The sequence below is a fragment of the Trematomus bernacchii genome, unplaced genomic scaffold (assembly GCF_902827165.1).
Source record: "Trematomus bernacchii unplaced genomic scaffold, fTreBer1.1, whole genome shotgun sequence".
Lineage (NCBI taxonomy): Eukaryota > Metazoa > Chordata > Actinopteri > Perciformes > Nototheniidae > Trematomus > Trematomus bernacchii.
In genome coordinates this window covers 662,398-690,315 of record NW_022988058.1, presented here as the reverse complement: position 1 = coordinate 690,315, position 27,918 = coordinate 662,398, and the positions used below count along the sequence as shown (strand labels likewise).

The 27,918-nt window shown below is 41.4% G+C and overlaps 1 protein-coding gene across 9 annotated transcripts; it reads left to right on the top strand.

Moving 5' to 3' along the window:
* Positions 1 to 833: 833 nt before the first annotated feature.
* On the top strand, positions 834 to 24,160 carry cunh18orf54 (chromosome unknown C18orf54 homolog). Of its 9 annotated transcripts, none has more exons than XR_004555100.1 (16): positions 841 to 1,078; positions 5,054 to 5,177; positions 5,597 to 5,750; positions 5,838 to 6,005; positions 7,913 to 8,036; positions 10,115 to 10,178; positions 10,267 to 10,453; positions 10,714 to 10,778; positions 10,835 to 10,958; positions 15,215 to 15,283; positions 15,830 to 15,908; positions 15,996 to 16,050; positions 17,771 to 17,950; positions 20,390 to 20,457; positions 20,864 to 20,947; positions 23,039 to 23,185. XR_004555100.1 is itself a non-coding variant. In XM_034120243.1 (16 exons), the coding sequence occupies exons 2-16, from the start codon at positions 5,055 to 5,057 to the stop codon at positions 23,053 to 23,055; spliced, it is 1,533 nt and encodes a 510-aa protein (XP_033976134.1). In that variant the 5' UTR covers positions 842 to 1,078; position 5,054; the 3' UTR covers positions 23,056 to 24,160. The 9 variants fall into 9 exon arrangements, 8 of the variants coding, with proteins under 8 accessions (XP_033976136.1, XP_033976134.1, XP_033976135.1 ...); XM_034120243.1 differs by having other exon boundaries at positions 842 to 1,078; positions 20,892 to 20,947; positions 23,039 to 24,160; XM_034120245.1 differs by lacking the exon at positions 20,390 to 20,457 and having other exon boundaries at positions 834 to 1,078; positions 17,813 to 17,950; positions 23,039 to 23,196.
* The last annotated feature ends 3,758 nt before the right edge of the window (positions 24,161 to 27,918 follow it).

Below are 27,918 nucleotides of genomic sequence, written 5' to 3'. Positions count from 1 at the left end.
CAATTCATTCTATATTTTATTCTGTAGATTGTGTACATTACTTTTCACTTTACTGCTTTATGCACTCCTGGTTAGAAGCTAAACTGCATTTCGTTGTCTCAGTACCTGTAATCTGTGCAATAACAATAAAGTTGAATCTAATCTTGAGCAGGAACAAATGTATTTACTTAGTACATATCTGACATTAACGATTAAACACATTTGTCCATTCTTTATCAATCAATCAATCAATGTTTATTTATATAGCCCAATATCACAAATGTTACATTTGTCTCAGTGGACTTCACAGTTTGTACAGAATATCAGTATGACAATACGACACCCTCTGTCCTTACGTTTCACATCATACAAGCAAAAACTTCCAGAGAAAAACCCACAGTTTAAAGGGGAAATGGGAGAAACCTCAGGGAGAGCAACAGAGGAGGGATCCCTCTCCCAGGACGGACAGACGTGCAATAGATGCCGTGTTCATTTATAAATGCAAACCGAGTCAAGCCGACTCAGGAGGTGGCGGTATGCACCTTAAAGTTGTTTGAAATCCGCCAAAAAACTGAGAGAAGAAGAAGAAGAAGAAGAAGAAGAAGAAGAAGAAGCCGACTCCGAGCTGTCCGACTTCAGGCGAGTTTTTTGAGACCTCCCCCGGCTGCGATCGGCTATTCTCGTCTACTTTCGAGGCGAGCCGCAGCTCGTCTCAAACAAGCCTATTATATCCTCCTGTCTTTTATTTTGAAAGATGTTCTTTAACTTCCGGTCCACCGGACTGCTTTTCTTCATTCTTTAATACAAAACGGACAATTGAATGAAATTCAATTTCGTTTTTGATTTAAAACGAAAACAGGCTGGTATTTTCGTTTGTTGGTTAAAACGAAAAATCTAACTAACAAAACGTACACGGAGTCACGGACCCTGTGTCCACCCTCCTGTGCAGCAGGCGGCGGTATGCCCCGGCCTTCAGGCTGTCAGAGGAAGAAAGAACATTCCAGAGCTAACAGCCCGACCCGCGAGCCGTGAGTGTGGAGAACAGAGATCACTGAGGGATGGTATGGACCTTTACTGAACAGGAAACACTGGAGTAAATGTAAGCGCGGTCATTTCGTCGTTAAGAATTCAGTGAGCTTACTTACTCGGAGATGTGTCTAAAGTGACATGTTAGTCGGTGCAGGACAGTTGTGGAGGTCTTATAACTGCTATATAGCCTAAACTTACCAACTTACCGTTGCGTAAAAAATGTGTTGAACGTTTACCGTTAGATCTGTCCGGTATTATTTGCTTTGATTTCTGTTTGTTCTTTGCCAACTAACGTTAGCTGTTAGCAAGGTTAAGGGCCACGTTAGCAAACTAACGTCTGTCAGTTTGTAACACTGAAGCCACAGCTAACAGCCCCACAGCAGCCCGTCTCCTCGGGCTCCAGGTTAGCTAGTTCCACTGTGTGTCTGAATACAGCTGTAACACCCACATGAACAGTGATGGAATGTAACTAAGTACATTTACTCAAGTACTGCAGTAAACAAATTGAGTTACTTGTGCTTTACTTGAGTATTTTCACATGTTGCTACTTATACTCATTTTGGAGGATGTAGTGACTAGTTACTTTGCAGATTTAGATTACAATACAACATATTTAATTATAGGTTAAGCCAGCCAGTGTGTGTATAAAATGATTCTAATAACCCCCCCTTTACCAAGTCCAACATTGGAGTTATGAATGCATACCATTACTTTGACTTTTGATACTAAAAGTATATTTTGATGTTATTGTATGGGCATAGATATGTCTCATAATTATTTGTGTGAACATAACAATTATTTGTGTGTAAATATGTGATTTGGAAATGTAAAACACAATCCACAAATGCATTTAAAAGATTTGCAAACTCACAAATAAATTTGCAAATGTAAAACGGATCTGCAAATACGCTAAATATGTTCACAAATTAAAAAAAGATCTGTGAATATCTCTTTAACATTTACAACTTTCGATCAGGCATTTGTGAATCCATTTTGTATTTGTCGACCAAAAATGCGCTTGTGGATCTCAACTCTCTGCTCGTGGATCTCAAATTTCTGCTTGTGGATCGTCTTTTTACACACACGGAATTTTGAGACAAACTTTCCTCTGGTCTCAGCTCAAATCTACTCGTGTAACTCGGTTATTTTCGGAAACCACGTGATGGCCTGCTGATGACGACATTTCCGCATGATTTCAAAGTAAGAGCATGATGGCTTGTTTAATGCTCTGTTTTTTTATTATAATGAACAGCGAAACGTTAGATGCATTCTTTATCACCATCATCATCATCATGTTATGGTGATACAGTTAGTTTGTGTTAGTTTATTGGTTCAATACAGCATATATCGAGCACTTTCGTAGGCATTGATGTTGAAGTACAGGCTACGCCACTTCGGGTCCCGGGGGAGCAGCTGGAAGCGAAGCAGCCCAGAGGAAACTCTTTCTTCATTGTTTTTTGTGTATTCAGTCAAAGTTACAAAGCACTTCACATTTTATTAATCGGCCTAATTTTACCTTACCAGTGCAGTAATAAAGTAATCTGTAGAAAAGCACCGTATTTAGGTCAGCCTTCATAGTAAGGCTACATTAAATGTTATAATATTCATCGTGTCCTTTCTACTGTCTGTCTGTCTGTCTGTCTATATCTATCTATCTATCCATCTATCTGTCTGTCTGTCTGTCTGTGTACCTACCTATCTGCCTGCCTACCTACCAGTTGTTTTGTTTGGAAAGGTTGTCATTGTATTGCTCTTTACCAGCACCTGCAGAGTACAGGACTTTACATTGTAAATATTATATCAATCCTATAATATTGGTTTCTAGCATATATCATTTGCAAGTGTTTAAAACAAATGTGGGATACTGATTTCATAAAAAGAAAGACATTCATGATTGTGATATTTTATTATGTAGGATACAGGACTGGACTGTAGTCAAGTAAACTTACTTTACTTATTATTTCAGTGACCCAAATCGATCACTGTATGAAAACGACGCAGCGTTCTAAGCCCCGAGGGTACTACCGCCATCTACTGGCTGCAGTGTTTTTGTGTTATGCATTATTGCATGAGTAAAACTAGAACACTCAGTAGCTATAACCTATCAGCATTTGGTTAAATCAGATGAAAGAATATAATTACTTATATTTATATTGACTGTGCGTGGGCCTGGCAGTGGCAGATTCATTTCAGGCAAAAGTGTGCACAATCAACGGTAGGGCATGTATTTTAATTGTTTGAATAATTTATATGGTTATAAAATATAACATCGAAACACTGACGCAAAGAACACGTATTTAGAATGTGTAAGTAAGTTTACTTGACTACAGTCCAGTTCTGTATCCTACATAATAAAATATGACAATCGTGAATTTCTTTGTCAATTACTTTTATCAAATGAATATCCCACATTTGTTTTAAGCACTTTCAAATTATATGTTAGAAACAAATATTATAGGATTGATATAATATGTACAATGTATAAAGTCCTGTACTCTGCAGGTGCAGATAGATAGATATAGATATATATAGATAGATACAGACAGACAGACAGACACACAGACAGATATCATAGATGGATAGATATAGACAGACAGACAGACAGATGGATATCATAGATAGATAGACAGATACAGACAGACAGACAGATAAATAGATGGATATGATAGACAGATATGATAGACAGATAGATAGATATAGACAGACAGACAGATGGATATCATAGATGGATAGACAGATAGATAGATAGATATCATAGATAGATACTTCATTCATCCCAAATTGTGAAATGTGTGGAAACAAGTATAAACATAATAACATGAAACACAAATGAAAGCAATAGACAGGAATATATGCATATACAGTAGAAAGGACACGATGAATATTATAACATTTAATGTAGCCTTACTATGAAGGCTGACCTAAATACGGTGCTTTTCTACAGATTACTTTATTACTGCACTGGTAAGGTAAAATTAGGCCGATTAATAAAATGTGAAGTGCTTTGTAACTTTGACTGAATACACAAAAAACAATGAGGAAATAATTATCTCTGGGCTGCTTCGCTGCCAGCTGCTCCCCCGGGACCCGAAGTGGCGTAGCCTGTAGTTCAACATCAATGCCTACGAAAGTGCTCGATATATGCTGTATTGAACCAATAAACTAACACAAACTAACTGTATCACCATAACATGATGATGATGATGGTGATAAAGAATGCATCTAACGTTTCGCTGTTCATTATAATAAAAAAACAGAGCATTAAACAAGCCATCATGCTCTTACTTTGAAATCATGCGGAAATGTCGTCATCAGCAGGCCATCACGTGGTTTCCGAAAATAACCGAGTTACACGAGTAGATTTGAGCTGAGACCAGAGGAAAGTTTGTCTCAAAATTCCGTGTGTGTAAAAAGACGATCCACAAGCAGAAATTTGAGATCCACGAGCAGAGAGTTGAGATCCACAAGCGCATTTTTGGTCGACAAATACAAAATGGATTCACAAATGCCTGATCGAAAGTTGTAAATGTTAAAGAGATATTCACAGATCTTTTTTTAATTTGTGAACATATTTAGCGTATTTGCAGATCCGTTTTACATTTGCAAATTTATTTGTGAGTTTGCAAATCTTTTAAATGCATTTGTGGATTGTGTTTTACATTTCCAAATCACATATTTACACACAAATAATTTTTATGTTCACACAAATAATTATGAGACATATCTATGCCCATATTATTGGCTTAACAATTTTCTTCAATAACGAGAAACACAACATCCATTTTATTAATATTAATATATTTATTTGTTTCATGTATTTTTATTCTTGGCTACTTAGAGTAGAAATGCAAAAGGTGTGCCCTGAAGACCTATAGATAGGCCACAAAACCTAATACACAGCAAATGGAAAGATCTTTACCAATTTACCTGCATATTGGTTAGGTGTATCTGTTTTATCTCTAAACACTGCTTGTGGAAAAAAGTATATAAACAGTCACCCATGGACTTAGATGTCAAACAAACCCATGTTCTTGTGTTTCCTCAGCATGGAGTCCGGTCACCTCCTCTCTCCTGAATCCACGGTGACGTCCCTGCTGTCCAGCTCCAGTCACCTGAGGAGCAGCCTGCTGGCTCCTGAACACAACTCCACCTTCAGATACAGAGATAAGGTCTGCTTCTACTGGGGTCAGCTGTCTACAGTGAAGGATATCTGCCTGTCTTTATTTCCTGTCTTGTTATCATAACCGAGCCAAAGTGGGCAGCCATTTATACCAGACCTGACTATGAGGTATTTTTCTGTACACCAGCATGGCACTGAGGTTCTCAGAGCTCAATCAGAACGTGTCGGTCGAAGTTATGCTCTGAGTTTTAGTTAAAGATCATTCTAAAGATCAGAGAAGGTTATTATGAGTGGTTCAAATTAAAAAGTCTTACAGCTGCTTCCGGTAAAATAACTCCAGCATTCTTTCTGTTCTTAGGAAAAATACAAAAAGACAAGCTGTTTGCCCAGAAGATGTTTATGGGGCTGTGCTTACTAAAAATTAATCTCTCATGCTTAATGATTGAATCATGGATATATGGATTGCAGAACTACACCTCGGCCTCTGCGGCGTTGGACGCCTACATCTCAGACTTTGAGCGGAGTCGGAGCAGCCAGTTTGTTACGGGGGGGCTGGTTCTGCCTCACAGTCTGCCCTCCACGCCGAGGGGACCCAGAGCGAGCACGCTCAGAAACACAGATGGTGGGTCACCACATTCTTTAAGTTAATACGCTTGTTTTATGATAGTTTATCTTTATGTGATTGTCTTCTTTTGTTTCTCCGTCATAGTTCTCAGGGAACATTTGACCGACAGAGAGCTGGACTTCCTGAACCTCCCCGTTAGCTCCCTCCATCACCGTGGCAACAGAGATAGACTCTCTATGACTACAGACGAGCTGCTATCTATTCCTTATGACGGCTCGATGCCTGTCACGCACACCTCCGCCTTCCTCCAAGGTCATTAAACGCATCACTCAAACTCCCCCTGACTTCCTCTGAGAATCAAAGCTTTCCCCTCACCTCTGACTTCATCTGAGGTCATTTAATGCATCACTCCTTCCTCCTCCTCCATCTTATGTTTCTGAATGCATCATGTTGGGATGATGGCATTTGCCTGTGTTTCAGAAATTGTGTGGTGACTAGGGGTGTAACGGTATCCATATTTGTCCCAAACCGTCACGGTTCGGACGTCACGGTTCGGCACATGCAGTGAGTGGGAAAAAAGTCTGTTACTGAGGGCAGTATCCATTACACTATATATAATCCAGGGGGTGGTATTGCGCCTAAAAGCTGTTTGCCAGCCGCCCTTGAACAACAAATGAAGAAGAAGAAGAAAACACAACAAAACGAACAAAATACAAGAAGAGAAGTTAGTATGGCGATTTCAGATAACACACAGGAGCTAGAAGACCCACCTGCTTCGTTTAAATCAGCTGTGTGGGAACATTTTCTGTTCCCTGTGGACTACAATAACGATGGAGTGCGAGTGGTGGATCAGACGAGGACGGTGTGTTGGTGTTGTTCGACAGCGGTGCGGTATGCTAATGGTAACACACGCCAAACATGCTAAATCATATCAGAAGGCATCACCCAGATTTGCCAATAGCCGCTTTCACACCAAGTACTTTGCCGTACTTAGTTCCCAGCACTTAGTTCCCCCATGGAACTAAAGAGCATTTCGCGTTCACACCGGAATAAGTCCCTGAGGGAAGATTACTCAAATGGAGCCGCTGACGTCACTTCTTCTTCTTCTGCTTTGGGTTTACTGGCAGGCCGCAAACAACTTCACGGCGTATACTGCCACCCGAAGTCCCCGGCCGGAAGTCCCCGTAGTTGGGGACTGGCGTCAACAGAAGCTGCTGGGAATCCCAGCAGCTTCTACTGAAGCCTTCTGAGTAAATCGCCAGAACGCCGACACCTCCTCATCACTCCACCGCTCCCATGTTTTTTTTTGTTTTGTTGCCATAAGTTAGTCTCTCTCCGTTGGTGCGCTATGCTAATGCTAATAATGCTAATGCCAGCAAATACAATGGCGGCTTCACAACACATTTCAGAGTTTAACGGGGCGTGGTTTGCAATTCGCCCAGCCAATCAGAAATTGGAACTTTTTTCTCCCCAGGAAAGTACCTGCTCTCTAGCAGGGACTGAAAAGGGGGGAACAGTTCTCATGAACTAAGTTCTCTTTTTGGTGTGAACGCAAAATCCCAGGAACTATCGGAACTAAAAGGGAAAAGTACTCCGGTGTGAAAGCGCCTAATCACCGGAGCCCGGCAAAAGACAACAGCAGTTCAACAGCTTATCCCCGCTGTTTTTAAGAAGCCAATAGACATGAAAGCCGAGAGACCAAAATAAATAACGGAAGCTATTGGCATATATATTTCAACGGCTATGCGCCCTTGAAACACTTTCTTATTTATTTTGTAATATTTTCAAGACATTCTTTTTAGTTTTACAGCTTGATGAAACCTTTTTGTTTGACATCAGCCATTATATATAATATGGCCATCTTCGTGTGTGTGGTACTGTTTGTGGTTTGTTTTTAACTGTGTATTACAGTTAATTATTCAAAATGTTAGAGTTCCTTATTTTTATACTGAAACTTGCACTACTGTTAAAAAATAAATAACAACAAATTATCATTACAAATGCATAATTATTAGAATTATGCATTTGGGACTTTTTTTTTTGCTTTTTCTTGTTGTGCCGAACCCGTACCGAATCGTGACCCGCAAACCGCAGTACGTACCGAACCGTGAATTCTGTGAACCGTTACACCCCTAGTGGTTACAGGATAAATGGGTTGATGGAACTAATAATCGATGGATAAATCAATAACTAACATTTTGTCTCCTCTGCTGATCCAGGTCTCCTGTCACAGTGCGGAGCCCCCCAGCCCAGAGCAGCACACAGGAACCGGGACAGACTCAGCAGCAGCCACCCTGCCCCCCAAATGAAGTCCCACCACCCCCATCCAACCAGAAGCTCCAGGTCAGTGCTCCTGCCACTTATCTGTCTCACTATGATTTTTTCTAAAAGATCTCCGTTCTCTCCTATTAGGAGGTCAGGGGTTCTCAACCTTTTTTAAGGCCCACTTTCCCCAAAAACAAATTACAAATTACAAAAATTGACCAAAAAGGACTGCAATTCTCCACAGTGTTGGGTGGTATAATGTGTTTTTGCTACGAGCTACACCAGCAGCCCATGTATAGCTGGTGGCTTTCACTTTGAGTTGTTTATGTTCTGATGGCTTCTTTTGGTGCCTTTTTTCTTCAGGAAATGTTTGATTGGTTTACAAAACAGTGCTTTGTGTTTTACTAAGCCTCACATGATTTCAACAAATTCAATGTACTACCTACAGCTCAGCATCACTGCCTCCCGTTATGAATTATGAATTAAATGTAGTCAGTCTCTTATTCCTCACCACAAGATTTGGGGCTTTTACTGGTGCATGGGTGAACACACATCAATCCAGAGACAGGTGGAGGAGGTTTTTTCCGTTAGGTATTATATTCAAATAACTTTTATTATAACTTATAATAATTTTCCAAGCAAGAATATCTTTGGTGCAGTTTATTTATCCTTGGTTCCAACAATCCAAAATCCAACAGAACAATGACTTCTCCTTTGACCTTTGCTCTCCATTGTAAGAAAAAAAAATGCTGGTGCTGGTGTGCTAATCCAACCTCCACCTGTCTCCAATATACACTCACCGTCCACTTTATTTGGTACACCTGGCTAGTACCCGGTTGGACCCCCTTCTGCCTTCAGAACGGCTTTAAATCTTCAGGGCATAGACTCAACAAGGTGCTGGAAACATCCCTCAGAGATTTTGGTCCATATTGACACGATAACATCGTTGCTGCAGATTTGTCGGCTGCACATCCATGATGTGAACCTCTCGGTCCACCACATCCCAAAGGTGCTCTATAGGATTTAGATCTGGTGACTGTGGAGGCCAATTGAGTGCAGTGAACTCATCGTCATGTTCAAGAAACCAGTTTGAGATGATTTGAGCTTTGAAACACGGCGCGTTTTCCTGCTGGTAGTAGCATCAGAAGATGGATACACTGTGGCCATAAAGGGATGGACATGGTCAGCAACAATACTCAGGTAGGCTTTGGTGTTTAAACGATGCTCAAATGGTAACAAGGGGTCCAAAGTACGGCAAGAAAATATCCCCCACACCATTACACCACCACCCCCAGCCTGAACCGTTGATACAAGGCAGGATGGATCCATGCTTTCATGTGGTTTACCACAACTTCTGAACCCATTGTCCGAATGCCGCAGCAGAAATTGAGACTCTTCAGATCAGGCAACATTTTTACAATTTTCTGTTGTCCAGTTTTGGTGAGCCAGTGCGAATAGGAGCCTCAGTTTCCTGTTCTTATCCGACAGGAGGGGCACCCTGTGGGGTCTTCTGCTGCTGTAGCCCGTCTGCTTCAAGGTTCCCTGTGTTGTGTTCAGAGATGGTCTTCTGCATACCTTGGTTGTAACCGTTCCAACTTTCTACACAAGATGGAGTATTCACTTGTGTGTGTGTATAAATGTAATCACTAGGTGATCAGGTGCAGGTGTTTTGGAACAGAAGCAAACAGTTTTCGACCGTGTCGGCAGAAGCTGTGTCAATATGAGCTGTGTGTGTTAAACCTGTTTGTATTCAGCGTGACTGGCGTGCATATATTGGTATCTGAATGGTAACAAAGGCTATATGGACAACAAAATAAAAGGATCGATGGATTGAAAGATATACACTCGTATGGACATTGTTTTGTCATCTGGAACACGCGTCCGAACTTAGTTCTCCCGTTCCCATCCCTCAGTAGCTTAAGTATGGATAAAGTTAAAAGCCACTACACGGTTGTTATTTGAGTTACCATTGCCTTTCTATCATCTTTAACAAGTCCAGTGTCCCAAAACTGGCTTCAAAATAAAAGCATTATGAATATACCTTAACTAGCTAAAATAATTACAATAAGCTAGAAAACAAATGTTTAATTACTAAATAACATAAATCAATGTTACAATCACATTTTACTTTTTAATTTATTTGTCCTTCTCTCCAGGTGCAGAGGCAGACCGGGGGCAGTCATGATGAATCCAGACGTTGACATGGTCTCCCCCCACAGGGTGACTATCATCACATTGCAATGTGTGTTCTGGGCTCTGCCTCTTAACAGGACTGTAGTGTTGTCATGGTTTCCTCTTTGTGTCTCAGCAGTGTGCACAGAGAGCAGACCCCTCTGTGTGTCTGCACCTCCCCCGCTGGTTTACCTCCAACAAGACCGACATGGACTGTTCTGGGATCAGCAGTGTGCCGGACCAGAAGTACCCAGCCTGGATCCAGCGCTGTGATGTCAGCGAGCGGCCCCCACCCTCAGAGTCAGATTTGTGGGATGAGCAAGGTACGCCCCCTTGAACTTTGATAAAAAATATGGATGCACCGAATAGAATAGAAAACCAACATATTCTTTTTTTAATTAAAGTTCAAAAATCTGTAGTATCTATGGCCCTTGTGTGCTTGTATGCACCCATCCATTTGCTGAAACATAACGTGTGTGTGCAGGTGCGCCGTAAGGGGGTGAAAAGTTAGGACGATTCTAAGGGACCGTGACTGACAGAGGCCCAAACTATTTTAGAACATGTGTGTGTGTGTAACCTGTAGATCCCAGAGGTGGCGCTCCTTCCTGGGTAGCAGAGCTGGACCATGAGGATCAGACCCTTTCACAGGCAAGACAACTCTTTTGGAACATATCATTAAAAATAACAATGTATAAAGTCAGCAGCTTGTGTGTGTGCAGGTTGACAGTCGGCAGACTCTGAGAGATCTGAGGCTTCAGTTAGCTGAACACATCTCTCTACTCGCTGCAGAGAACAACAGATCGGGCATTGTGGAAACTATGTTCAGAGGTAAAAGACAAACGACTGACAGAAGACTACATACAGTTGAGGCCACAATTATAAGTCCCCCAGGAGTTATGGAACATTTTCCTAATATTCTTCCCAATGTTTCCAGCATTGATAAAACTTGATATAATCAAACATTCACCAGTGCTATTTAGTAGCTTTTGGTACATAAAATAAGTTTTTAGGCTTGCTTTATATCAAATATAGTGAAAAATGGGTTGGTCAAAAATATTAGCCCCCAGGCCCTTAATAGTCAATAGTGTACCCTTTCTGAGCCACAACTGACAACAACCTCTTATGGCGCGTTTCCACTACACGGCCTCGCTCAGCCCCGCTCGGTATGGCTGGGCCTCGTTAGGACTGGCTCACTTTATGGCGCATTTCCATTACAGTTTAGGAACTGGGGTAGTATCTATAGTAACGCAGTGTAGGCGGAGCCGTGACGTGATCTTCAGAGAAACCCCAGAAAAACAACACAGCCGTTAGCTGTTAGCACTCAGAGCTCACAGCTCCTCATATATGTTCAGAAACCAGACAGAAGTTAAACAAGTACAAACCACAGACTGCCTGTGTCATGGTGAATACAGTCGCTGCTTTATTTATGTCTGTATAGGCCGTTGTTGTGAGTGTGGACGGTCGGAGCATATACTGCGTTAGCTTAGCCAATCTCCATTTAGAAAACACGCATTTTAAAAGGTTTTTCGCCTGCCGTCTGTCTGCAGACTTGTCAAAGCATTAATTCATGGTTTTTACTAACCGGTATCAGTATGTTGTTACTTCGGCATCATTTTGAAACGTGTATTACAATTAAATCACGGTCAAATATGTCCATCTTGTTGTAGTTGTAGCCCCCTTGCCAGCGATTCTCTCTCTAGTTTAGCATACTCAGCCCGACTCAGCCTCGTTGTCTCTGGCCCTAGACCCGCGATTTTATGAGGCCAGAAAAACTGTGAATTAGGACCCGCCGGCCGGTACTAGGCCAAGTGGAAACGCAACCAAAGACGGGCCGCTGACGTCACAGCCCTCTTAAACCGTGCTCCGCGCTGTAGTGGAAACGAGCCATTAGAGTAGTTATTTACTAGGTTGGCACAGGTCTCTTGAGGGATTTTGGCCCATTCTTCCATTGCAGATTGTTCCAGCTGGTCCAAATTGCGTGGTTTCCGAGCATGGACATTCACTTTGAGCACCCGACAGATTCTCAATAGGATTCAGATCTGGGCTATGTGCGGGCCACTCCAGCTCCTTGGTTTTGGTGTCCTTTAGGAACTGTTGGACCCAGTTTGATGTGTGCTTTGGGTCATTGTCTTGTTGGAAGACCCAGCGACGACCTAAGCGAAGACCAAGAGCAGATTTTTTCATATTATCCCTCAAAATGTCAACATCATTTTTATTGTTCATGATGCCTTGCACCCGAACAAGGCTCCCTGTGCCTGAGGCTGCAAAACAGCCCCACAGCATGATGTGTTCTTAGGGTTGGAGGCCTCTCCCTTTCTTCGCCAAACATGAGCAACATCCATGTGCCCAAACAGTTCCAGTTTAGTCTCATCAGACCAAAGCACAGACTTCCAAAACGCATATTTACCTTTCAAATGTTCACGGGCAAACCTCAGTCTGGCTCTGATGTGCCACTCTTTGAGTAAAGGGGTTCTTCTGGGACGATGGCCCTGAAGCCCACCACAATGAAGAGCCCTCACCACTGAGGAGATGGTGTGGGACCCAAAGGCAGTGGGTGACCTTAGGCCGGTGGTTATCCACAATGAACCCATAACTCAGGTCAGCTCCTATAAGTATCTTGGTGTCCATCTAGATAATACACTCAGCTGGAAGGCGCATGTTCAAGGTCTGTGCTCTAGACTTCAGCAGCGGTTGTACTTTCTGCGTCGACCAGAAGTTCATGTTACTGTTCTATCATGCAGTGTTGGAGAGCATCATGAGGTATGGTATCACTGCCTGGTATGTAGGGATGGGTATCGTTAAGGTTTTAACGGTACTACTACTTTTATCGATACCGCTTATCGGTCCGGTCTTTTAACGGTACTCTTATCGGTTCTTTTGGAGAGAAAAATGAGGTAAACGAACTATATGTTGTATGTCAGGGACTACGAATGGAAATTAGCTCAAAGCTAAAATCCGGCATTTACACTTGAAGCATTATTTGTCTAAAGTGTTCATTAATGTGCATTGTCCCTATTCAAATAAACGATTAAATGAAAAATGAAAATAAACAAATTGTTAACAAAACTAACATTGCTTTTTATTTAAATTAAATACATAATATTTCACATCAAAAGAAACAACAACGTTTTAACAAATGGTATTAAATAATGTGATGACAGAACTGTGAACAGAATGGCTGAAACTTTAACAAACTAAATAACTCAGTTACCTCTAATCATCAACCCATGTTTGTATCATTGAGTTAGCTCCGTGTGTTGCTGCTGGCATACATAACACCTGACGTGGAAACGTTACTCGTGGATGGGGCAACAGAGCTACGAGAAAGACAGTCAAACCCGGTGCATTCCTCCGTCTGAATGTGGAGCACTTTTGCTAAATGTTTAGACAAATTGCTCGTGTTACCGCCCATGACATGCTAAACTCTTATTGCACTTTAGGCAACGAGCGAGACGGGTAAAGTTTAACCACACCTCGGAACGCGTTCTCTCCGCCATCTCCTCCGTGTGTGTGTGTGTTGCTGCATGTAGCAGCTGCGTGTGTGTAAACCGCCCCGCCCCCTCGCACACAGACGGGGGAGAGAGATCTCTCGTCTGGATTGGAGAGATCGAAAATACAAAAAATGACGCATTTTGCAGTCTTTTTGCGTATTAGAAACGGAGTTGGCGACGCTAAAACTGCAATATAATGTTTGTGTAGCAATAACACACATGACATATTTTTTAGATGTCTCCAGTACCGATAAAAAGACCGATAACGTTGGAGCTTAACGGTACCACGGTCTGTAATAATTCAGCCCCGGGGCCCGTTTAATACCGGGGCTCGGTACCCATCCCTACTGGTATGGTAACTTGACAGTGCAGTCAAAGTCACAGATCGCTCGCCTGGTACAGACTGCTATGAAGATTATGGGGGTTAAAAAACACCCATCTCTCCAAAACATATACGAGCAGTCGATTATCAGACAGGCAAAACAAATGGTGTCTGATCCCACCCACATACTCCACCCAGAATTCCAGCTCCTACCTTCTGGTAGAAGATTCAGGGTTCCCAGGAGCAGGCTGAACCGCTATAAGCACTCATTCCTACCTATGTCCATTAAGCTTCTTAACATTCACATGAAATGATATGTAGTCAAATGTAATGAAATGTACTTTTTTTAATGTTGGCCATGAGGGTTGTGCAATAGGTCGCCATTGTCAGTATGTACGTGTGTGTATTGTGTTTGTTCAAACGGTGTATGACTGATGATATGTGTATGTCTCTTAATGTCCACTATGTTTGTATATGTACATGGATGCACTGCAGGACGGAGTCCAGAGCAAATTTCCTTACGGGGACAATAAAGTATATCGTATCGTATCGTATCGTAACTGTGTTCCTTGAAACATCAACTCCAGAAGAGGCCTGGTCAGCAACAATCATCTTGGCAGATGTCCGGGGATTCTTGCTGACATCTCTGACTATTTTCCTCTCAAGAGTTCTTGAAATCTTGCGCTTTCGACCACGCCCAGGTTTGTTTCTTACAGAAATAGTCTCCTTGTACTTCGCAATGATGCAACGTACAGCAGTTCTAGACACTGTGAAGCGCTTGGAAATAGCAGTATAGCCTTCCCCCTTATCATGAGCCTCCACTATCTTCTTTCTGAGCTCAAGACTGATTTCCTTTGACTTTGGCATGGTGAGTAGTAGTAGTATAGTCCCTCTCAATAAGGTATCAGAGTGCCTGTTTCTTTTATGCTGATTGGTTGATTAGGTGTGTTTGAAAACTGATTGATTGATTAGGTGTGTTTTGAAAGCAAAAATTCACATAGGGGCTAATATTTTTGACCAACCCATTTTTCACTATATTTGATATAAAGCAAGCCTAAAAACGTATTTTATTTTCCCAAAAAGTACCAAAAGCTACTAAATAGCACTGGTGAATGTTTGATTATATCAAGTTTTATCAATACTGGAAACATTGGGAAGAATTTTAGGAAAATGTTCCATAACTCCTGGGGGGCTAATAATTTAGGCCTCAACTGTATGTGTTCTACACGGCAACACTGATGTTCTGTCTCTTTGGCTTCTCCCTCCCTCAGACAACAGGCTGGAGTCTCTGATCCAGAAAGCCGATCAGGTGCTGAGCTGTCTGACTCACAATCCTGCAGGTCCAGTAAAAACCTCAGAGCTTTAGCTGACCTCAGGTGGCTTTATTATTTAAGCTTTGTTCAGATGTTTATTTTTGCGTTTTTATTACATTTAGTAAATGGTATACTTTATACAAAAAGAGAGCACAAGGAAGGTTAGCAAGCAAACTAAATCAGAAGAATAGAGTGTACTGGCTCAGAACAGGATTTACCTCTACAGTCAGGGGTTGCACTGCTCTTCACGTAGCTTCCTCATCGGACTGCAACTCCTCAAACCGCTCTGGACAGACCACATGGAGATGGCTAAAGGATTTGACCGTTTGAGCTGCTTGTGTATTCTTAGTGCTCGATAATCCTATCAGAGATAAGTCCTAGCCATTTCCTATACAAAACTTCCCATTTGACTTAATAACAGTGAATGAAAGAATGCAAACATCACAGCACTGTCAAACAGCAGGAAGACTTCTCTGTGGGCTACTGAAATCTTTGTCAGAACAGCATCACTGCATGGACATATTTTTCCCACACAGTGCTACCTTGATCTGATTGTATCTGTTGTTCCAGCAGTAGGTGGAGCTGATGGAGCTGTCAGTCCAGCGAACACTGAGGAGCTGCTTTCTTCCTCTCACTGTTGTCCACCCATCAGGTAGGACTGATTTACTCTCCCTAAAATCTTAGTTGCGATCATTTCATATAACCAAACTTACTTAGTGCTCTGTGATGTCACCTGCAGGGACTCTGTGACAGTGGGGGGTGTCACAGAGGCTGGGACTGACAGAGGGGCTCAGGTAGGTGTTAACTTCACATGCAGACAGACACCGCTGCTCTCTCTGTGATGTCAAACCTGTGACTCTAATCCTGAGCAGCGTCCAAATACATGTTGTTGTCCCAATATGTTGTTGTCCCTTTGCTGGAATAGGCCTTAATGCCACTTGTGAGAGCCAACATGCTTGTTTAGCCATTGTGGATTATTTATATTTGTATCATTACTTGTGTACACCACACACCATTGTAATGAGTCTCTTCCTGCAATTTTCACATCAAGGTATTTAGTCCACCTGTGGTGTGCCGGGCTTGAGAGGGTTGAACAAAGAGGGTGATTTGGTTCCGATACCTTTTGTAGTCTTGCTGTAAATGCTTGTTTATCTTTATTAAGTTGTATGGAACACAACCTTCAGTAAGGACTGCTCATTGGGAGCGAGTCACAAGGAAGAACCAAACCTAGCCTCCCCAAAACTTAATTCAATTTGTCTCTACACCACCACTTCAGAGTTTCCGTTATACCTTTTTTTTGCCGGTGAACATGTCCGTTAAAGTTGAAATCTTCCAGACAAAATGTGCCAGTCAAAGGTGGTCTTTGTTATTTATTGAGCTTTAAAACAAATTGATATGATTCGATATTAAACAAACTAATTATAGTAGATTAACTACATTATTCAAAAGTGTACAGTAACATATAATAACACGGGAATAATAAACGGACAGCCCGTCAGTATCATGCAGCTCGCAGATCCAGTAATGAGTGACCCGACAGTAAAAATAAACATATCTATAACTAGTTTAGGTAGTTTGAGAGGTCATTAAAATAGCTACGTGTGATATTCTAACCTGAAGTGTGTGTTTCGCTCCGCTAACCGCTGCAGGTGATCATACAGAGCTGCGTGTCGACTCGTCAGCAGCAGCTGATCTCTCTCCCGTCAGATTAGGCTGCAGCCACACGAGGACGATAACGGTCGTATCCGCTACAGTTCTCTATCATATAGACGGTTCGGCCACACGAGGCCGACAGGGAAACGCAGATAACGATAACGGTGGGTAGATCTGCGGACGAAATGCTCTGGGGGGCCAAACGGTTCTGTGCCCTATAACGATCATTTCCTGATAACGATGATGCAATAGCCCCAGTGTTTCGAGCCAGGTCCCGGTATCTCGCAGGACAGTGCACCCAGCAGGAGCTTCCAGCTAGATTTGATCGATATGGACATAAACACGAGTGAAGTCTAATCGGACAGGAGAGGAGACACGCAGCTCTGCATGATAACCTGCAGCTCTGCATGACAACCTGCAGCTCCGCCCGCTGTGATGGAGCGATGAGCGGAACAAAACACACACTTCAAGTTAGATCATCACCCTTAGCTATTTTAATGACCTCTCAAACTACCTAAACTAGTTATAAATATGTTTATTTTTACTGTCGGGTCACTCATCACTGGATCAGCTGCTGCATGAGACCACGGATACTTACGGGCTGTCAGGAGAGGGGGAGGAAAAGAGAGGCTCCGTCCTCCGTGTATTATTCTTATATTATTATATAGAGTCGTTATTCATTTGTTTTAAAGCTCAATAAATAACAAAGAAGACCTTTCATCAATAGTCCAGGAAAGTCGTCCAGCAGCACAGAGAACAGAGCTAAATCAAAAGTGAAGCCAAACCATGCAGTTAAAGTGAGGCTCAAATGACCCTCTGACATATCCCCAAGTGCCCCACTCATGTCTGATGCCTCCCCAGGGGCCGTGCTCCGGACTCCATGGAACCGGCGTGTTTAAGCAGCCAGGTCCAGTGGAGGCTCTGAAACAGATGCTGTTCAGACTGCAGGCGGTGGAGGCGGAGCTTCAGAGACAACCACAGGCTCCAGCTGCTGCAACACCTGCTGACAGGCTGCACACAGAGGAGGCTCCACTGAAGCAGGTAACATCACAGCGTGCTTCCAATGCTCATGTGAAATAATATAGCTTGTGACAGTGTTTCCCCTAGGATGGAGTCATAGCAGCGGTGCTAAGGCACGTGGGCCCAGCATAATGTGAGCGCGGAGCGCGTGAAATGTTTTAGTGTGTGCACGTGCGAAGTGCACCCCGCCAATTTGTTTCTATGTGTCAGCCAGCACAAGAAAGGCTCTTGAGGCCTAGTACCAGGGCCGGTTCTAGCCAATTTGCTGCCCTAGGCGAGATTTTATATATAAAGAATAAATGAAAAATCTCTACAAAAGACAAAGACACTACAAAAACAGAAACGTATTGACATAGGTAATATACGTCAAAATGGCTTCAAATGTATTCAGTATTGTATGAACATGTTTGAATTGGGGGGTGGACGTCACATCCTCTAGGGGGGTCCGGGGGTCATTTTTTAAAGTAAAATGCTTCAATCTGGTGCACTTTGAGCACACAATTACTAGAGACCTGATCTAGGGGGTACAACTCTAAAACACCCATATGAAAAAGATCGGTTTACATTTTAATAATCAAATAAGTATATGAACATAACCAATAACCTACCATAGCCAATAACAAATAAATGTAACTTTTTTATTTTTGTTGTTCATTCATATCTTATTTTACCTAGTTAACATTTATTTATTCATACATATTTTTGTATCTCTCCAACTTTAAACAATATTTTTGGTTTACTGTCCTATAGTATACATTGGAATGATTTCAAACCTGTTTTTATTTATCCTAATAATTATAAAGGAGTGCCTTGGAAATATTTGTTTACATAATTTGTGGTCAAAACCTTTGAGACCCACTGAGATAACTTAGACTAAAATGAACTATCTAAACCCTCAGAGAGTCCTTTACCTCACTGAGCCTCTCAGTCTGACAGGAGAGCTCTCCTCCACCCTGGTTGTAGAAATATCTACTTCTTATATCCGTTAGCGCAGCTAGCACCAGATTCTAATAACAACAGCGCTGGTACCGGTGCGCCCTCTCTCTCTCTCGCTCCCACTTTCATCACTCGTGATTGCCCATCGTACAGGGCAAATGAAAAGTGTAACCGGGGTGAAAAGGGTGTTTCATTTACTTAATTATGAATGTTGTTACATCAAGGCCAAAAATTAGGATGAGCGCCAACGGTCAAAAATGTTTTTTCCCCTCCCAGAGCTACCAGCGCAGCGCCCCCCAGATCTGGCGCCCTAGGCGACCGCCTATGTCTCCTATGCCAAAAATCGGCCCTGTCTAGTACATACAGTGGCAATGTCTCAAGATTTAGCAAAAATACACCTTTATTGAACATACAGTAACACAAATACTACAAATTCACATAACAAACAATCAAAAATGAAAAAGGGTCGCAACTTATTATTATTTGAATTTTTAAAAAAAAGTTTATTTGTTATTTATTTTTGGGTACCTGGCTGGCGCCCCCTAGCAGCGGCGCGCATATTTGTATATAGGGGAAACACTGTGTGATGCTAAATAGGGTTTACCTCATCTATTCCTTACAAAAGTCCCCCCCCAGGGCTCTCCTGTCAACATTCAGCTGTGCTGTGAGGAACAAAGCTAACTCGTGGAGAGAAAAATACCTGAGACGTCTATAGGAGGAGACTTAAGAAGGCCAAATTCACCCGCCAAGTTCATGTTAACTTTTACAGAGGAGGTACATCAATCCGTGCTCTCTGGAAATGTTCTTCAGAGAATCAAACTAAGCACCTATTTAACAGCTGATTGCTAACAAGTTAGGAATAAAAGCGGTCAGAACAGAAGTTTGTGTCTGACAAAGTGCAATGTTAGTAGCCTTATCTTATTCCTTTGTAACCCATCTTCTTTGCCCAGAGAAATAGTATTATACATCCAGGTTTTCTGCTTTTCCTCTCGTTTGCAGATTGAAACCGCTTCAATGTCCACTTGCTGTCATGGTGACACAAGCAACTTGTTTAGATTTAGCTTTGCAGTTTTGTTGCATCGAGCCTAATTAAGATAACTGCAACTGCACTTTGTGCTTTAGAATCATTAGAACAGGGGTCAGGAACCTTTTTCCTATCAAGGGCTATTTACATTTTTACAACATCCTTCAAGGGCCATTCTAATTGTTGAACTTATAACCTCTGCTAAAGTGAAGACAGATAACACATTAAACTCAGGGGAATCACTCCTGAGTTTATTCTGTTTGTTTCCCAAATTATTTATCATCTAGTTAAAGATAAGTGCTAATACATCTGAACAACAAAATGGACCACATGCAACTTTCTTCATCTAAATATATATATATATATATATATATTTTTTTTATAAATCTCAGACAGTTTCGTTTGATCTAAAGTTTTTTGACATGACTTGACTCATATTCTCATCATTTCTTGGTTAACTATGTCACCTAACAACATTTGTGATCCATTCATCTATTTAGACTGCCATGTTCCGCCCATGTTGTGTTCAAGGACGGCCAGGAAAAACAGTCAGGAGTCAGGAAAAACTGTGAGGAGCCTGTTATATTTTGTTGCAGTCTAGATTTAAAATAAAAAATCGAGGGCATCAGTGCTCTGACCAAGCTACTGAGAGATAATCTCCTTATAAATGTAGTCCATTAACCAATAAACAGACCTGTGGGTGTAGAACAGGACCCAGTCTGAGCCCCATTTGACTGAATAATTGTGGATGCAGACCCATACTGGGTTCTGCAGCGCTTGATTAAAACCACCAACTGCTCAGAACCTCATTGATACCAGCTCACCAGGCTGCCACCATCAGAACATAGAGCAGCTTATTTCCTCAATTCATCCGCTACAGTTTTCAGACACCAATCATAAAACACCACCCAATATGGAAGAGTATTTTTCTTTAGTTTTTATATCTGTTTTTATATCTGGGGAATGTTTTCCAGGTGACATGGAGTTGTGTGTGTGTTGCAGAGATCTGAAGGTGGGGCAGATCTGGAGACTTTTCCTGGTGGACCTTCACTCCAGAGGTAATTGGCTCTGAACACATTCTGCCCATCAGGGTTTCCCGTTCACATGTACTGTTGCTGTTGTCACTTATCCTGGGAAACATCTCAATATCTAAAATGTTGTTTTAGCTGCACTGCTAAAATCAGGGTTCTTACAATCATTAAAAACCTGGAAAAGTCATGGAAATTCAAAATGCTAATTCCAGGCCCTGGAAAAGTTATGGAAAACAATATTTTTCCCAAAGTTTTGGAAAAGTCATGGAAATGTAACTAAAGTGGCATCAAATATAATTTATATTTTATCTAATCGCCAAAATAGTAATACTATAATGATAATAAATACTGTATCGTATAGTAGGGGTGTAACGGTATACGTACCCGTACCGAAATGATTCGGTACGGGCCCTTCGGTTCGGTACACGTGTGTACCGAAGTTTACAGAAGTTTACCGAACGAATATAACGTTAAACGTAAAAGATTGAGAACGTGAACAACCTTTTGGAAGTAATCTCAGGTGCTGCGTCGCAGCGTTCAGAGTAATTTGCTCACATTGGGTTCAACGCGTCATAGAGCGACCAAGTCATTTCATTGGACGAGAGGCATACTATGAGAGCTGGTTACAGGGATGCGTTCAAATTTAGTCAGTAATTTGAGGAACTGTCGAAATGGCGAACGCAGGTAAAGTTGAGCTCGAAAATCCTCCAGCATCATTGAAGTCTCCGGTTTGGGAACATTTTGGTTTCGCAGTTACGTACAAGGATGACGGACAAAGACAGATGGACCGAACCAAAGCTGTTTGTCGGCATTGTTCAACTAAAATTGGTTACGCGGCTGGCAACACATCAAACTTGCACACTCATTTGAAAAGGCATCACCCGAACGTGAATATCACCGGTACCAAAAGAAAAATGACTGAAGTGCAAACCCAACTCCCACTAGCATTTAAGCCTCCACCACTCGCAAAAAGTTCAGACCGAGCCAAAGCTATTACAAACGCCAAATATCCTTATGTTGCCATGTTAGCAAAGCGCTACCTGGCTGTATCTGCTACCTCTGTCCCTAGTGAGAGGGTGTTCTCCACAGCAGGAGACATTGTTAGTGCCAGCAGATCTGCCCTTTCGGCAAGCAGTGTGGACAAGTTAATTTTTCTTTAAAAAAACATGAAAATACAATGACAAGCAAGTCATGTCAAACTGGCTGCTTAGATACTAGTACAGTACAGTTCAAATACAGATTATTTCAGTTCATCGAAATGCTGCACCTTAATGTTTATTTTATTATATTTTGTATTTATTTGAGTGAATACATTATTCACAGTTTAATAATAATAAAAAAATATATATATTTTATGTTTTGTGATTATTTTTTCTGCTGTACCGAAAACGTACCGAACCGTGACCTAAAAACCGAGGTACGTACCGAACCGAAATGTTTGTGAACCGTTACACCCCTATCGTATAGTAATGAAACGTAAAATGGCATTTAACTGACGAGGTATTTTGCTGGTGAGAGATTTGAGTTGCTTCAGCGTGTAGCTAAGCCTACTATTTGATTTGTTTTAGATAGGCACAACATGTTTCATATGCAGACCTTATTTTCCTGTTCCATGTTAAAATAAACCATTTTCAGTGGTAGCGCTGAGAAAGAGTAATTTTTTTGGTCATGGAAAATTAGGTAAAGGTCATGGAGAAGTCATGGAAAATCATTGGTGAAAAAGTGTATGAACCCTGTAAAATAGGATGATGAACATGATTAACATTATAGAGCTGCTCAACCTCTAGCCCAGGGGTTCCAAAAGTAGGGGAGACCCCGAGTGGGGGTCACGAGATGATTACAAAATAAAAATATGTGAAAAAAATTCTATCCATTTTTTATTTATTATGATTAATAATAACGTGTGCATAGACCATTTTCAGGGGCGGACTGGCCATCTGTAGAATTTCCCGGCAGATGAACCACACCATAACTCTGTGTTTGTGTGCATACTCTCCATATGCTGCACTGTGCCCTTGTGAAGCCCTCAAATGTACATGTTCAAATGTTTGCATTAACTCGCACCAACACAGTTGTAAGTTGAGAGCAATGTTTTTGAAGAATATTTTCAAACCTCAGAGCTATGCATCACCTGAGCCGTCTGAAAGTGCTGGTGGAAGAACCCAAAGAGAAACCCAAAGAGGAAAGAGGGCAGAAGGATGAAGATGAAGGACGTTACTCCTCTTCCTCTGCTGACGGACTCTCCTGCACCCAGCTGAAACCCTCCTGAAGCTGAAGTCCTCTTCCAGAGCGAGGGCCTTCGGTTAGTGTGGCCCTCAACCCTCAGGCAATGTGGACCTCAGAGTCCTCTCTGTCCTCTGGGACTGTTGGCTGTCACCTCCAGCAGCAACATCACATGGTCTTAGGTTACTTCCGTTCTGGAGTTGTGTGTTGGATGAAAAGGTGCAATCCTCTAAAAAAATTACTCGGCCAGAGACTAAATCAAATTATTTTTTTAAATATGTTCAAGTTGTTTAAAGTGTTAAAAAAAAAGCTTTAAAACATTGGATACAGCTCACAGTTGTGGAAGTTTGAAACTTGAAAAAGGACAAAAAAATATAGACCAAATAAACGTTTTGTAAGTCCTCTTGTTTGACATTTGACCGGGGTTACAGGAAATGATGGTTCCTAAAGCTCTAATACAATAAAAGGGATATCAGATGGAAAGAGCTGTTGGATGGTGGATTGTTTTACTTTTGATGGAGCTAGACCTCCGCTTCCAGTTTTGTGCTGGTTCTGCAGCGTCTCAGTGATGTTAAAGACAATCCCTCTCTGAAGGAAGAAATGACCAAACAGATGTGCTAAAAGTGTCATATTGAGATCAGAAATAGCCAATATGAATAAAGGACATAATGTTGTTTGTTACTGCACTGACATTTTCTTCAATGATAACTCTTTCTATAAATAGCCAAGCTATCAGCGATGCTGTCCGGGTGGCAGTGTCACATTGCTAGTTGGATACATTAATGCATTAACATGTTAGCATTCTGTCAAGTAAAACTGCTAAAACTAAACCTAAGCTTGGAAATGTGTCAGAACCCATTCATTTTATATTTTTTTATTTTGCTATACATCAGCATGTTTACCATGGATGTGAGCATGCTAACTGGAGCATTTTAAAATATGAACGTTAACAAGTGAACATGTCAACTGTCACTGTAGTCATATTAACATGCTATCATTAAAATGTCTAAATGCCAACTTTTCCATGTTTTTACTTGTTAACATTACTCCATTCTAAATGTGGACATCCAATTGCTGACAATATGAATGGTAACACACATTAGTTACAATATGATGCTGATGAAGAGGCCATGCTCAACTCCAAAGTCTAAACCCCAACAAGAAGAATGTGGTGATCTATATGATCAGACCTTTGGAACTTTACACTTTGATTATTTGGGAAAGCTCTTAGTTCAACACAGGTGTAAGAAGACATTTTTTTTTAAATATTTGTATTCATTCCTGCACCGCTCTATACACACCTACCCATGGCCCAGATACAGCACCCAGGACATAACAAGTGAAACGGATACAAAACTGAAACGGGGAAATATTATAACTGTTTGAGCAGAGGGGGTGTAAAACTGAATCAGGGTTTAATGCCAAGAAGGTTTATACATATGAGGAATTAGCTTTGTTGCACATAAACACAGTAAGAGGAATACGTTGTAAAAAAGGAGCAAAAGGTAATAAATAATAAAAAATATTATAACAAATGAAAAATAAAGAAAATGTGTACAGTACAAATATAACAAATACTATAATGTAATGTGGAGAGCTGTGCAGACTTTAATTGTCTGTCAGAGAATCGGTGATGTCATCTGCAACAATCCACATACAATCTGTATGCCCCTTTAAGTTATTTGTGGTGGTGTTGTGTCCATGTTCACACACACTTCTATTTTTAATTAGCACATTATAGAGTGGTGCAGTGACGAGTCCTAAATCCCGGAAGTGAGTTAGCATTTTACCACTACCGGTTCCCTCGTCTCAGAGTCAATGGGATTTCTCCATAGAATTTTGGAACATAGCTGGAAATAAGGTCTGTGGTTGACACAAATTTAAGAGACAGATCACGTTTTGTTCTACGGCATTAAATACATCAGCAGTGACCCCTACTTTTTGAAGAGTAACAAGTGGCTGAATAGGACTACAGAAGTTGTCGAGGACGGTGTACGTCATTTTGCCGAACACGTAAACACTCCCGCTAAGTTTGTTTGCCCCTGTTCTGCTTGAAAGCAAGTACCTGCGCTCTTGCAAACTGTTAAAACAAACGCTTCAAGTTGTACCATTTAGAATCTGTATTTTTGAATATGGATCTAAAGTTGGCGTGTCGTTGAAGTCGTGACAGCCCTGCTGTACTCGACTGTAGTTCGTTTATAGCATAACGTTAGCATTTTGCTTCTGGCGATTAGATTTATGATTCGAAAATTATAAAAGTAGGGTAGACATGTGGAGATTATCCTGTCTAAGAGTCGGGAGGACTGATAATTTATTCCGGCAAATTACTCAGACCTACTAATTAACCTAACCGAAGTTATTGAGTCTATGTAAGTTTACTGCTTGGCTCAGATCCACCAACGTCAGCAAGATCTCACCTCTATTAACTCCCTGAAGAACCAGGTTCAATTACCTGCTGTTTCAATTTAGACGACCCCCTAACTCTGTTTAAGCGATCCCGAAGGATTTTGATATCAGTAAATGAGGTGTGGCCCTACATAAGTGTGAGTGTGGCAGTGTGCAATCTTACCTTTCAAGCAGGAGAGGAGAGCGCAGATGTCTTTTAAGTTGTCCCAATCCAAAAGGTGGGATCAGTTTATTTGAAGAAAAATAGGTCCAAACTTATACAGGGTTTTTACCGTCTCTCGTTAACAACATTATAATCATACTAAACCTATCATGCTGTGATCATGTTCTAATATGAAACTTTAATTCACAGTTTTACATTTATTACCATAATTTGTAACTTCAACTGCCCAATTCAGTTGTGACATTTAAAATCTCCCGATAGAATTTAGAGGCATTTCCTCATAAAAGACCGGTGATAATAAAAAGCACATTCAAACTTTCATTCACCAAATCAATTCACATCAATTCCATACCTTTTTTCCGACACAGATGGCGGGTACTAACATTCACAAACACATACCTATCCGCATGAATTCGGAGGAAGATCCTCACAGGTGGCGGTTACTAATACTCACAAACACACTCCTATATCCGACACAGATGGCGGGGACTAACATTCACAAACACATACCTATATCCCGCATGTATTCGGAGGAAGATCCTCACAGGTGGCGGTTACTAATACTCACAAACACACTACAATTCATTCCACTCATTCAACCCAGAAATTCACTCCACTTTCAACAAAGAAATTCGAGAGATATTTACCAAGTTTGAGAGAACCTTACCGAGAGCAAAAACCCAGCTCTCCGGGGAGAGAGCTTTACCGGGAGAGAGTATACCAGTCGACCCCCCCCTTCTCTCTCACTCTCTCCAAAAAGGAAGTTCCTCCCCATCAGCCAGTGTCTTTATGCTCGAAAACAGGATAGAAAAACCTAAAGACACCTCCTCCATACCCATATTTGTGGAAACTGGGCATGGCCTCTGATTTACAGAACTGGACATGACCAGACATATTCTATGGCTATGGCATAAGACACACCTTCCCATGTTTGTGTAAAAAGTTCATGACCTCTAGTGTGCAGGACTTGCAAAATATTATTCTCGGCTATGACATAACCACCTTTTTGGGGCCTCAGTTATTTTTCACTAAGTCAGGAGCCCCCCTCCCTGCGTACTGCTGTGAGGGGAGAGGGAAGAAACTGCCTCCTCTCTTTATCAGTGACACCCATAAACCATTATAGGCCTTACACACCAAACCAAACCACTTTGTTTATACTGTAAATATAGAAAATCATAAAATATGATGCATTTTCATTGTGGGTTATACAAGAATATAATTGATTATACTTGATTATAATTAACTTTCGTTTTAAGTATTCAACATACTATGGAGATCTCAACACCTGCTGAACAAAACGTGCATTTATCAAACAGGTTCGTTTTCCACAGACCTTATTTCGAGCTATTTTCCAAAATCCTATGGAGAAATCTCATTGCTTTTTTGTCGAGGGAACCCATGCGCAGCTTACTTCCGGCTAAATACGCCATCCCTGCACCACTCTATTGTGCCAAAAAGATCTTCATTTTTTTTTAAAGATTTACAAAAAAATCTGGATACAACAGACATCAGAATCAGAAAAGGTTTTTATTACCAAGTAGGATACCTACTAGGAATCCGCTTTGGTATATGTGCAGCATACAAAGACACAGAAAGAAGAAAACGCATCAAAACTAAATAAAATAAAATAAGGACTGTTATAACAGCTACATAAAAAAAAAATGTTAAGACTTTTTAACAAGTTAACAATATTTACATATGAACATTACTATATACTGTATTTAGAGTGGAGAGCTGTGCTGATTTAAAAGAGGTAGTGTGGAGGAGAAATGTGCAACATGTGCAGTATTAAGCATTTTTAAAAAGAACAAGATGTTGTTCACATGATGTGCATTAATGTAATGCATAATGTTATTATGGGGTGGATAAAAGTCAGTGTCAGTGGGGGAGCCGGGCCTTGTTGATGAGGCCGGAAGCGGAGGGGAAGAAACTGTTCAGGTGGCGAGAGGTTTTGGTCCTGATGGAGCACAGCCTCCTGCCAGAGGGGAGTGGGTTGAACAGTTTGTGTCCAGGGTGGGAGGGGTCGGCCACTATCTTTCCTGCCCGCCTCAGGGTCCTGCAGGTGATGGAGGGATGGCAGATTGCAGCCGATCACCTTCTCTGCTGAGTGGATGACACGCTGCAGCCTGCCCTTATCCTTGGCTGTGGCTGCGGCGTACCAGATGGTGATGGAGGAGGTGAGGATGGACTCCATGATGGAGGTGTA

Bases quoted from the DNA above. Each gene is read 5' to 3' on its own strand.
- cunh18orf54 (XM_034120239.1), top strand. From the start codon at position 5,055: ATGGAGTCCGGTCACCTCCTCTCTCCTGAATCCACGGTGACGTCCCTG. The intron at 10,959-15,214 runs GTAAAAGACAAA...TCCCTCCCTCAG, and splicing joins TGTGGAAACTATGTTCAGAG to ACAACAGGCTGGAGTCTCTG. The intron at 20,948-23,038 runs GTAATTGGCTCT...TTCAAACCTCAG, and splicing joins GGTGGACCTTCACTCCAGAG to AGCTATGCATCACCTGAGCC.